At 39.7% G+C, this 12971-nt stretch overlaps 1 protein-coding gene across 2 annotated transcripts in view; it reads right to left on the bottom strand.

The window, feature by feature from the left end:
• The window catches only part of LOC133402328 (transient receptor potential cation channel subfamily M member 1), a 37036-nt gene extending 24408 nt beyond the window's left edge, over nt 1-12628 (bottom strand). For both annotated transcript variants that reach the window (XM_061675892.1, XM_061675893.1), the window contains exons 1-4: nt 12442-12628; nt 8991-9121; nt 762-838; nt 36-231 (exon numbers count right to left, since the gene is read on the bottom strand). In XM_061675892.1, coding sequence (XP_061531876.1) covers nt 36-231; nt 762-838; nt 8991-9062 — 345 coding nt within the window. In that variant the 5' untranslated portion in view covers nt 9063-9121; nt 12442-12628. The remainder of the gene's footprint in view (nt 1-35; nt 232-761; nt 839-8990; nt 9122-12441) is intronic.
• Nucleotides 12629-12971: the final 343 nt, after the last annotated feature.

The following is a 12971-nucleotide window of genomic DNA, read 5'->3' as shown; positions in this document are numbered from 1 at the left end:
TTGGTACGTTTCACTTAGGAGTCAATTCTGCTCACCATGGCCTTGTTGATGAAACCTCCACCCTGGAACTCAATCACGCCGAAAGAATCCGTCGGGTAGGTCCTGGTGTGCTTGATCACGCTCCATTTGTCTCTGGGGGTGTCGATCTGCACGAGCTGGTGGGCCTCCTCCAGGGAGTTGGCGCCGGGTGGGATGGCCACGTGTTGTGTTGTCAGCTGACCGCAAGAACATCTAAAAAGAATGCATGACAAGACTCATTCTCAGTCATATGGCAAATGGGATGCAAAGGGGTTAGTTAGTTGGTCTTATGGTATATTCTTGACTAGTCGAGTTTAGACAGTGGAGTTGGATTAGGAGATTCTTTATTCTGGGTTTGTCCATGGTTAGTTTTAGGGTATTTTGGGGATAGAGTAGGTTTTAACACAGGGAAGGTTGGGGTATATTTTGGGCTCGTTTAGTTTAGAACCTAGGGTTATTGTTACTATATTCCTATTTTTTAGCCCATGATTAAGGTACAGCATATTCATGGCTACTCCACTGTTTACCATACAGTTAGGGTGTATTGTGGGCTTGTCCAGTTATACACCGAAGTTTAGGTATATCGTATTCTGGGCTAGTTAGGTCTACACCCCGAGATTAGCGTACAAACAGGGCTAGTCCAGTTTTCAGTTTTCCCGTGGTGAAGGTGAAGGTCTATTGTGTGTTTCAAAATCTTTTTCTAATTACAAACTGACCATACATATTTAGAAGACCAGTATTACCTGGTGGTGTCCTTAGTGGGAAAGATGTGAATGCATTCTCTTTTCAGAAACGTCCTTTCAATCCAAACCCGCTGTGCCTGAGAAGATAAAAGAAAGAAAAAGACAAAGTGTTTGGGTCACTTTTTTTTTTTTGTCACAGTAGAAGCAGCCACCGAACATCATCACACAAAAGCAGTCGGCCACACGCTGCGTTCAAAAACTGCTTCTCCTCTGATGCGCTTCCAACTTGGAGCAAAAAATAACCTGAGTTGAGCGCAAAATTTCTGTGCTATTGTCAAGCGTGAATGACTAATTAAAAGTAGAGCAATTGGAGCTCCGCTTTCCAGGAAAGCGTTGGCAGCGGCAGTGAAAACAGTTGAAAAACAGTAACATTGTTTTCATTGCTTCACCAGCTCCAACACTTTTCCTGCACTATATTGTTATTTTTTTGGCCTTTCGATTTAAGATCATATGAGTGTGACTAAAAGACACAACTAATGGATTCTTACGGATGCCTTGTGATTTTCTATCACGAGAGCTGCCACTGTTCTCTGTTTTGATCCCTGCAAAATATCTTAGGCAATGAATGTAGACTGTTATAATAATAGTTGTTTACTACTTTTCCCCCCATCATCTATGATGAATTGATTGATTGATTGATGAATATTGCAATGTTAATAATTATATTAATAGATCACAACAGTGTAGGTATGTGCAGTATATAGATGGTTGGTTAGTTAGTTATCGGTTAACTATTTTCTGACAGTTTTTTTTTTTTTTAAATCCCAACAATGTCATTAATGTTTAGTAGCTGAAAAACAATCCCTTCAAGTTGACATTTTGAACCAAATTAAAAAAAAAAAAAAAAATTATTGCAATCATTTGCAACAACATATTAATATTTTTTGTCTGTCATAGTGGATGATTTGATAAATAAACCTGTTGCTCATCCACAAATAAATCCCCTTTTTTACCTTTGCCACGAGGTCGCATTTACATTAAAGAAGTTTTGCTATAAAATGTAAGTTTCAAAGCATTGCAGAAGCTCCACTTACATAAAAACCTTTGGTCCGAGCGTGCAGAGTCGCCTCTCTAAGAAGCTAAGGTGAAAAGTTGGAGAGCTGCTGCTGCTGCTGCTGCTGCTGCTGTTGCTGCTGGAGTCTCACTGAATCCCACAGGACATGACACTTGTTCACTTTATGAGGGCCAGCTAATATGATGAGCATGTGAGCGGGCTCTTTGTTCGGCCCAGTCTCATGACTCCAGTTCAAGGTAATCCTTTTGGGAGTCCCATGACCCCCTTCTCCATGCCTACAGGGTATTTTCACCCACCGCTTGAACAAGGCACAATAAATCTACTTTGATAAGCGGCCCCTAATCTCCCAATTTGTTCAAACTCTTTTTCTTGCCGTTGCCCTTGCAGCAGTGCTGAAGAAGAAGAAGTTCGTGCGCCGCAACAAGTTGATGCTTGCAGACTTTTCATATGAAAACAAGCACCCCCGAAACCCACCAACCATCATTTCCAGCTACTTTGATTTCAACCCAAATTTGCATAATTGAGAGAATTGGACGCAGCCATTCTTTTGAAGGCCGCCTTGTTAAGACATGACTGCTCTCCAGCTGGGAGCAAGGTCAGTCAATACTAATTGCAGTTAATCTCTATTTCCACCATGTTCTGGTGGAGGAAAAGATAGAGCTTATTTGTTTGTATATGCACAAGGTGTTGACAAAATTCGAGTCTAAATGTGTGTGAAAAAGAACCCTGCTTGTCACATAAGAACTGGCAATTAAGACTATTTCACGTTCTCAAGGGCTTTGTGGCACTTACTTAAATAAGCAGGCGAAGGCATTAGCTGAGCTGGATGTTAGCAAACACAAAGTCAGAGAGGTTTTAAAACCTTATGTGAAATGGTCGCACCAGCACTCCTTTTATGGTTGAGCACTATGAGTCAGAGTGGGGAAAAAAGAAGTCTGGGAACTCGAGAAGACAAATTCAAATGTCCCTAACTAGACACTTTTCGGTGTAGCTCTGGGGGACGCTGTTAATTATAGAAGAAGAAAACAAACACATTTTCAGAGGGTTTTGGCCGACGTGACGCAGTTGTTTCAGCGTACTTAAACTCATTAAGCACAGCAATGAAAACCCCACGCAGCTGCCTCGCTCGAGGTGCCTCCGAGCGCTTAACGAAAAACCTTGAAGATTTGGATATACTGGCGGATCACATTGTGTCACACGGGGAAAATTAACAAGAATTACGACAAGCCTCGGCACAATAAACAACATTCATTCCAAACATGCGGCAGTTAGGAAACAGCCAACAATAAAATAATGGACCATTGTGGGTGGGATGAAATGTCACTTTTTTTGTGCAATTGGGAAATGATAGCGAAAACCAAAAGTACTCATACCCAACGCAAGAATGTTACACAAGGCTGGAACCTTTTGCACCTTTTAAAAGGATTATGGGAACATAACATAATATAGGGCCATGTTTCCTAGCACTGATTGAACCGAGACCCAAAATCTACATTAGAAACATTTTATTGCACACCACCACAAAAAACGGTCACAAAAGATACTGAAATAACGATTACTCTCGCTCGTCTCAATTTACTAACAGATTTACTTTGTGTGAAATGTGGACCTGTGTAGTTAAATACAAAAGCTATATTTCTGTTGTATGAATGGCAAAAGGGGTGGATACACTTATCTACAGTATATACTATTATTAAGGTAATTGTACCTTCCGACATCATGTGCAAGACCATTGAATTGCTCTGCCTGTCACGATATGTCGCTGGCATAGATAGATGAACAAGTATTCGTTATCTGTTGCAAATATGTCTTCTTTTGTTGGACCAAAGATAGTGAAATTGGATAATTTCAGCACAGTGGTTGCGAATCACCAATTTAGGGCGTTGTAATCAACTATCAATGTCGCAAATTGGATATGCATGTATTGAGAAAGAATATGAACATTTTTGGACTTGGAATTTAAAAAAAATGAAAACTGCAAATATCTTTTGAAATAATGTCACTCTCCTCGTGGACTCTTTTCAATATTCCACTTACACTCACCTTTTTGTGCTGCAGTCACATGGGCCAGGTCTCCTGACCCGCAGCTTAGCGAAAAAGGAGATCACAGCAAATGTGTTCCACTGCAGCGACAATTCCGTGTAACTTATCACGGAAACCCAGAATCACAAGTATAATAGTACAAAAAAAAGGAGTTTCCTTTCTTTCTGCTCATGGCAACATATTTGATGGAAGTGATGGATCCACATGTGTCTAAAGACTATTTTGAGGGAGAACAGGCACAAGTCGAAATTGGTTGTAAAGGATTTGGGGGTCCAGTGTGGAATGTGATGTCACCATGGTTGAAGATAAAAGACACTAATTGCTTGGCTTTGCCGCTCAGCGTTGGCGTGGTTGGAGTTTGATGCGGCGTGAAGGGAAGGAAACCCATGTGGAATCCTTTACTGTTTAAGGAATATTTCAGAGCCACGGGCCGAATAAAAAGCAGTCTTTCACCGGCTTGCACTTGACTTAAGGGGGGCATTTGCTACACGAACATCACACCCACGAGATACGAGCTCGATCTCGTGGCAGACAAATTTGCATTAACCGTGAAACTAGCTGTTTTCACTCAGTGTAAAGGCACTCAATTGTCATCTTGGGTTTGAAAATCCAGTTAGCCATCACATGAGAGCAACATGTCACCGATTAGCCTCGCCTGTGGACGCAGTCATAAGACATGTTTTAAAGCGGCTGCGCCCTCTTTGCCCCCAAGGAATGTTGTACCCAAGACGAACCACGGGGAAAAATACATCAGCAGAATCTAAAACCTGTTACTGCATACCACTTTACAATAAAGGGACACTTATTTAGGGTTGATTCATGATTTCTTTTTTATATGAAATGACAGTGATTTGTTAAGAAATACGAGAGTGGCCTCCTCCTTTCATAGTTTTAAAAGAAACACTTTTCTTCCTCATTGTCCAACATGAAATCACAATAAACCCTTCCTGATTAAGGTCAATTAGGATGAACAAAATCATGTCTATTTACTAAATGCCAAAATAGTGAGAGAAAGATTATTTTGTGGACAATTTTTCATTACTTTCTTCAAAGTCAGAATTTTACAAACTGTAAGATTACTATGCCTTTAAACACTTTGGGAAAACCAAGATAAAGTCATGTCCTCTGAAGATTTTGATTTTAGTGTTTGGTTTATTGTCAACATTTGAGTTAATGTGAGTCAAACCTGAGCATGTATTTGAAAGCACACCTAAAACACACAGATTATTTGTGTAACATCATGGGAAAGTCAAAAGAACTCAACCAAGCTATCAGGAAGAGACTTGTGGACTTGCATAAGTCTGGTTCATCCTTGGGTGCAATTTCCAGATGCCTGAAGGTGCCACGTTCATCTGACCGAACAATCATGTTGTGCCTGAACGAGTTCAATAAACGAAAGTTCATATTTTGGGTGAATGTAAACTGAACGTAGTTTATTTCTGCCTGGTGAACGTTATTGAGAATGCGCTTGTTCTGGTGTCTGTGAGCGGTTTTTGAACAGCAATTCATTTTGGTTCAAGAGTGCCTTGTTTGGTAAGGGACTTCCATGAGAAACCCCCCGCTGAACACACTATATACTAGCCTTCAGATGTCGGGGGATATACGCCGTATTTTACAACCGATTTATGGTGCCCGCCATTTATGTTTATATTAGGCAGTCACCACGCAGCTGCGGGAGTGCGTTTAGGGACACTGGGTAAATGGGAGTGAATGTGTTCTTTGGTTCCTGTGTAACACTGTGCATACTGTAATTGTGAAAGTGGATTACTAGGGAAGTTATTATTTGTATCAAAATACTTGAGTTAAAACACCATACAATCACACTGTCTTAATATGGAACATAAAAGGAAAGGTTTAGCCTGATTTTAATCTTTTGGGACAATAGTAGCAAAAAACTGCCTCGTGCTCTAACCACATGGCTAGTCTGTAAACAAATACAGTGCAGCTCAGCTTCTGCCTATGACATGATTTTGGTAGAACGTCACTCTAATGATAATTCATCTGAAACGGCATCACAGCAATGTAAATATCAGTGTTGGACACAAAATAGGCGCTACAAACGCAACATCCAGCAGCATTAAACCGGACTCTCCCCAGGCTCCTGAAATTGACCCACCTCATTAACAAATGCAATTGTTAGTGTTTTTACAGCTTAAAAATTCTCTCTATTTTTTTGCTGTTGCAGTTGTCTACATCCTCCATTTCCTAAAAAGAAGAAATTATGTACACTGTACTTCCCTAAAAAGAAAGGATTGAAGCTGTTGTGGTTTCATTTTAAATGCCATTAAAGGTGTTCCTGGTTTTTTTCCGTTCCTGTTTCTTGTGTATTTTGTTCCCTTACTGTGTCCAATGTGAACTGGACCATGAACTTAAATCCAAGGTACGTTCCGTACTGTGATTTTTGGTGTATCGATACAACCCTAGAGATTACGCATTCTGACAGGCCCACTAAGGGAACGACAAGGGGGCCTGCGATGAAAATAACTTTGACACCCCAGCTCTAAATTGCCTGTAGGTGTGATTAAGTAATACAGAAAATGGATGTATGGTTGGCAGACATATTTATAGTGTATATAATAATAATAATAATAAGAAGAAGAAGAATATATTACCAGAATCAGAATCGATTTTCATTCACAACTAGAAATGTTTCTTGGTCCGATGGTGCAACATGAAACATAGATGGTAATAATATAGAATTATGTAAAATAGGAAAGAGAGCGAGGCCATAGCAAATAAATCCTCTTAGTTTTGCCCAGTAATGTCAATACAATACTCATGTTTAGTTCAGGTACAAAGAGGCAAATGTTAAACTTTAGAAACTTTTTTTTTTGATTATTTAAGACATTTATTCACAATTGACGAAGTTTTGCAGCAGCCGACATTTATTAGCCCTAAACCTGACCTCTGGCCTAAAGCATCAGCTCTCTGCTGACTTGGCCCTGATGCAATCATGTGAGCTCATCAATACAATGGGCAATTTGTGGATCCTGTAAAATGAGAGGATTCTTACAGTAAAATATGGAATGGGAAATTGAACCAATTTCTAAGAAAATGAACCGATTGGAGTGCCAACTTGAGGCTATGAATGATATCAGTTGATTTGTTTCGCAACAGTTGAACCTTAAAGCTTGTGTTTCTTTGCGAAAGAGCAAAAAGATCAGCAGGGCCAGCTTATGTGCTGACTAACATGTGATCTTATGAAACAGACCACATTTGTTCAGTCATGATCACCGCGTTGAAAAAGTGTTTCAAGAAAAATTGTAACAAAGACAATATTCAGTTTTGGGTATTAATTTAACAATTAAGCCAAATTCGTGCAGTTCCTCTGAGATGTGTTTCTAATATTTTGGTTACATTACGAAGAACACTTTAATAATATTTTTCCCATAGGGCCATAGATGACTAAATGAAAAGTATGGGTGTGCCATTTAAATATACATTAGCAGATGAAACAATTATTAAAAATAGAGAATGACAGATATACTTTCTTCATACCGTATGGGAAATTCATGTCTCAATAAGTACATGAACATTTTTTATTGAGTTTATATTTAGCAAATCTAATCTCATTAGAAGTGTCGTATTAATTAGATAAAAGCCATGACATTGCTGATTACTTTACCGAACAAAACCTCCTATAAAAAGGATGTGGACGATGGAAATATTAATATCACCTGTATAAATGTCTAAAGTGACATTTCAACAGGTCTTTAGAATGCAAATAGGGACAATAAAAGACGTGGCGAACGTTTCGTCAACAGATGAAATGAAAGTGATATTTGTTCCTCTTGTGGATCTGGACCATTTGTTTTCTCTACATTAAATACGTTATTGTAGTTTTAAGGTGATGACACGAGTACCAAACTTCGTGTCATATGGTAATACAAATAGTAACGTACAGTCAAATGTGAAATACATAATTTTAATCTTTTGGGACAATAGTAGCAAAATATGTACTGTAAGACTTATGTTACGTGATGTAATGATTTTTAGGAAATGGGCAATTCCATTATATTTTACATTTTGAAAGCTCCATGTCAAAAATTATTCATATCCTTTCTCAAGACAAGGTTCTAAATTCCTAGTTAAATATAATGCTGTCTATGATCCTCGAATGGCGCAAAGGATAGCATTAGCTTAGAAAATTGCTCAAGTAAGATCCGGCATACGAATTGTGTGTGACTTTCAGCTCGTCATTTTCTAAACACTAAAAACAACTTATTTTCATTGCGCAACTTCATTTCTAGAGCGCTTGACAAAAACAACCGTGTACTGCAGGTACGCAATATAGATGATACATTATGAAATAATAATAATAAAATATTATTTTCGAGTTAAAATATACTTCTTTAAAACAAACTCCTGCACAGCCTATTCTGTGTCTGAAACCAAACTGTAATATATAAGTATTATTATCTAGCTCACAACTTTCTTGTATATTCTCCTGCCATAAATTAACATAATTGCTTAAACTAAAGATTTGGCGAATATATGAAAAATTGTGGACTTTTGAAGGTTTAATGACCAATTTATGTTCGTCTTATTGTGATATTCAGACCGGGACGGTAACATAACCCCCCAAATGTCTTCTTTCTTTACAGATGATTATTTCCCAGACTAGAAAGTAAGACTATAATCCCAGAACCCAACCTACCCAATCTAAACTGGATGCAGATACATGATTGCGTATACAAAATTGCAAACTGCGTGGGTTGCTTTCAAGGACGTATTAGCAGACGTGTTAATCACATGAAAGCAGACTTTATAGAAACATATCACAGGACTTTAATCTGCCATGCTTGCCATACTGGGCCATTATGAAAGATTATAAAGTAGCGAGCAGCTCTTACTTGAAGCCTGCTCAGCTTCACTTAGCAGTATGTTTGCAGGGGGAAGCAGCACACGCCAAGTGCATACTAATACAGTACATGGTGCATATGATCAGCGGCCCTGTAATGTGATTGGTTGAGACGGAGTGTGGACTTGGACTGATTACGAGCCACGTGGCATGTGATGCAAAAAGAGGATTCGTCTAACAGCATGTGTCAAGATTCAGTTGCAACATGTCAAAGTGAACAACACCATGGATCTTATTTGATTACATGCTAAAGTAAGGAACAAATGAAACACAGATCAAACTTAAATGGCACTTATTGAAAGTTTCTTACCTTCTGAGAGCCAGACGTGCTGCGTTTGAGGGAGGACCTCTTGAAGGTGCCGCTGGGGCCCTTGGAGTCCATGCTGAAAATGCTCGAAGCGGCCGCCAGACGTCAAGGCCGACATCGGCACGAGAGAGCCACTGTGGAAGCAAGGCAGCACAAACGATAGTCACACTTGGCAAAAGGTCAGCATCACCGAGCGCTTCTCCCCTCACTCCTCTCAGCCCCGACTGACAAGACACACATCCCAACCGGGGATATAAATCACTCGATGGCATGTTTAACACATAGACCCTTTTCGTCTGCCACGCATCCCGTAATCAGGATTAATGGAGCCGGCTCTTATGAAGCCTCCGAGTCTAATGGATAGAGCTTTATTAAATGGTTATTGAAGGTAAATCTACTTTGGCACAACACAAGCCCAAAAAAGGGCTGAGTGCGACCATGCAAGCTGTGAAGCTAAAGTTAGCAGGCCGAGAGCCAAAGGTTGCCTCAACATATAAATAAACCTTGCTTTTCTTTAGGTGCAGGACAAGACACTCAATGGAAAACATTGGGCTGAATTGTTCTTTCCTATCTAAGGAGCTCCAACACAAGAGCTTCATCAAAAAGTTAGAAAATGTTTTATTAAAAAATAATGCTCATTCTCTGACACTGTCAAGAGAGGTGTTCATTTGACAATGTTACAAAATGCCAAAGATAGGCTAATGAATAGCATCCACGTCGCAGTTTTATCACTGGGGTGCACATACGTAAGTGGTGTGCAGGTGCGCGTGCCCACTGAAAATGTTAAAAGCGCACCCGATTCGACTGTATCAGTGCGGAATTGCGTACCACTAAGCATTTTCTTTGGTGCGGGAGGAGAGCGCAGCTGTAGACGGGGCTCGAGTACTAGTGTTGTCGTTCACAAACAACTCGTTCAAACTAACAGATCTTTTGAGTGAACGTACTGGAATCACTTCATGAATTGATTCGTTCCTTTCTCAGTTTAGTTGAGCTCAGCTGCGACCCCGTGTCGCACAAGAAAATCCCCCCCAAAAATCCCAAACGCCGACATTCACAGGCGATTGACTGAAGCCCACACCGCCTCCCCCACACCCCTCCCCCTTCGGCCATAAATTCGAACTAAATAACATGAAAATGATATTATTTTAAGTACTGTAATTACAGGTTAGAATTACAGAGTGTAAGGTATGAAATAATATAAAATGTTTCTGAATGAATGTCAATTGCTACAGGCTGTTTAACCACTGTGAACTGGCTCAGACTAAGAATAATAAAACACAAAGCATATGTAATCAGACCCAAAAGGGGGGAAAACTATTTTATGTCATTGAACAAAACTGAAAAACATGTTGTATTCCTTTATTTGTACAGAAAATAAATAAATAGCAAAATAGGACGTCTACAAATGGACGTAAGTTCATCCAGTGAGGTTGGTGGGTCATGAAAAAATGAGCAAAAACCTCAGGTACTCATTTGGGAACCAGATCAAAATTGTTATGTGTATCCCTGTTTATAACCCTTTAACTCATTCACTGCCAGCCTTCCCAGTTAACATGGATATTTGACTTCCAAAGCCGTCAATGGCAGTGAATGTGTTAAGCAACAAATATTTGAACACAAACAGTGCAGCATCACATGTAAACAGACAATACTTACTTACAGGCAAACAGCTGTGCTCATAAGTTTACATACCCTGGCAGAATGTATGAAATATTGCCGTTTTTGGAAAATATGAATGAACAGCCACCATCTCCTTATTTTGTTTATTGCTATGTTTTGTTTAATGATTGTGCTTTTATGATATGCCTCAGTTTCATTTGAAACCCACTAAATGTAAAATGTGCACTCATTTTCTTCAAAGAACACATCCTGCAAATTCTGCTGAGATATGCAAACTTAGGAGCACAACTGCATTTCTTTATCCTATGTGATAAAAGACTAATTTTACTGCAGTTTACTAAGTCAGTTGAAAAACTCTTCTTCATGTGTGTGTCTGTATTATACTGCCCCCTGGTGTCCAATGCGAGCTAATAAGGAGCAGCACAATGTGGGGCAGGACATTTCATTTCTATTCATTTGAATGGGGTTAAGAAGAGTTGAGATACGAGGGGTTTGAGTTACGAACGTGGCCAAGGAACACATTAAACTTGTAAGTCGATGCACCACTGGATTTTGCTCCTTTCACGTAACTCAAAAGGCATCATGTATCAGAACAGCTCTCAAGTGTGATGCTCTGCAGTTGTGCACCACATAATCAACACAACCATAACAATAAAAATATGTTTCAATTGATACTTCTCTGATAATGTCAATCAAACGTGAGTATTGATTTTGTGAAGGCACAATAAAAATACATCTCTCCTATGAGTGTACTCAACGCTGGTGTATTCTAATGGCAATGTACTTATTTTGTTGGTAATGTATGTTTGTGTTGGTTTTTGATGCTCAACAGAGCCACAAACTTCAAATTTAAACAAAAAAGACTAAATCAAACACTTAAGATAAAGTATTCTTAAATCTGCTTAAGTGAAGAAGCAATCGTGACTTTCGACGATATGATATATGAATTTATTCACTCACCTATTAGTTCCCTCCGCCCACCTACAAAACGTACCACGTGGTAAACATAAACCATAATCACCATAACCATAATCAGTAAGTCACTTGTGTGAGTGAGACATGAATGAAAACGGCAGCGACTTCTTCGTGTTTGTTGCCCAGTCATGTGATATTCCGTAGGATTTGCATGCAATAGATTACACAGCATAATTTATTCAACAGCTCCCTCTATTGGATTCCAGATGTAACTGTTGAGATTTCTCTACTATAACTGACTTTGTCCAATTCCATGTCCCTCAATTGTTTTGTGTACTGTAGTGATCAAGTTGTTTGGCAAGCTTTTGGATTCTGCACCGACCGACCAGGACAAGATCTGAGGTGGACCACTTCCCTGGAGGAGTTGCTGTGGAGGATTCTGCGTTTTCCGACCGCTGCAGGTCCTGAGGCAGAACCACTTTTTCAAAGGCATCTTCCTGTGGTGCTACATCTCATCTTTTTAAATGAATCTTCATGCTGCTTCAGCTAACATTGACAGCACCATACTATGTGATAAATGTTGCCCACTCGGCATCCATTGCAGCCTGGTCATCCCGAAAGGGGGGTCCCTCCATATGTGGTCCCTTCTCAACATTTCCTTTCTCCCCAAATGGGGTTTTGTGTTTTCCCTTACTCAATTGGGGGATTTAGATCAGGGGACGTCGCCATCCTTTGTCAACTGTTGACCTGTGAAGCCCTTTGAGACTATTTGTGTAATTCAGGGCTATAAAAATAAACTTGAATATGCTGTCAGTGGTAATATGCAAACATAGCTCGTACAGGACTTTGTTGAGTCAAAAGACACTTACTGTACAAACGAACGACATTATTTCAAACGCAGCACGCGAGCAAATGTTACCTGATTTGCAAAGAGAAGTGTGTCGCATGCATTCCTCCAGTGGTTGTATCCCAATGATAGGGTGATAACGGAGGAAAGGAAAGGCCCACAAAAAGTACTCCAACACAGCAATGTGTTATGTACGGAGAGCCTCTTGGAATGGATAATACCTCATTTCTCTGCGTAAGCAAACACTAAAGAGCTTTGTCGTCAGTTAGTGGCTTTGAATTTGTAAGTGGAGGAGATTATGTAACACTTTAGAGGAGATGATGAATTCAGAGAGAAAGAACATCCCTTTTATAAATGTGTCAAAACAAATTATTCTAGCATTATTAAATTGCAATACTGTATCCCAGGTTTTTGGGAGGGGTTTTTTTTGAAGAAAAAAAAACATCTGAATGATCTGAAAAGTAAGTAATTGAAACGACCTGGTGGTTAGCATCTCAGCCTCGTGGTCAACATGTCTGCCTTACAGTTCTGAGCTTTGGCGTTCAAATCCCAGCTCAGGCCGTCCTGCGATGAGTTTGCATGCTTTCCCCGTGCTTGCGTGG

Source organism: Phycodurus eques, chromosome 5, assembly GCF_024500275.1.
Source record: "Phycodurus eques isolate BA_2022a chromosome 5, UOR_Pequ_1.1, whole genome shotgun sequence".
NCBI classification, from domain to species: domain Eukaryota; kingdom Metazoa; phylum Chordata; class Actinopteri; order Syngnathiformes; family Syngnathidae; genus Phycodurus; species Phycodurus eques.
Note: the sequence above shows the minus strand (reverse complement) of the source record. Positions and strands in the feature narration are given on the sequence as shown.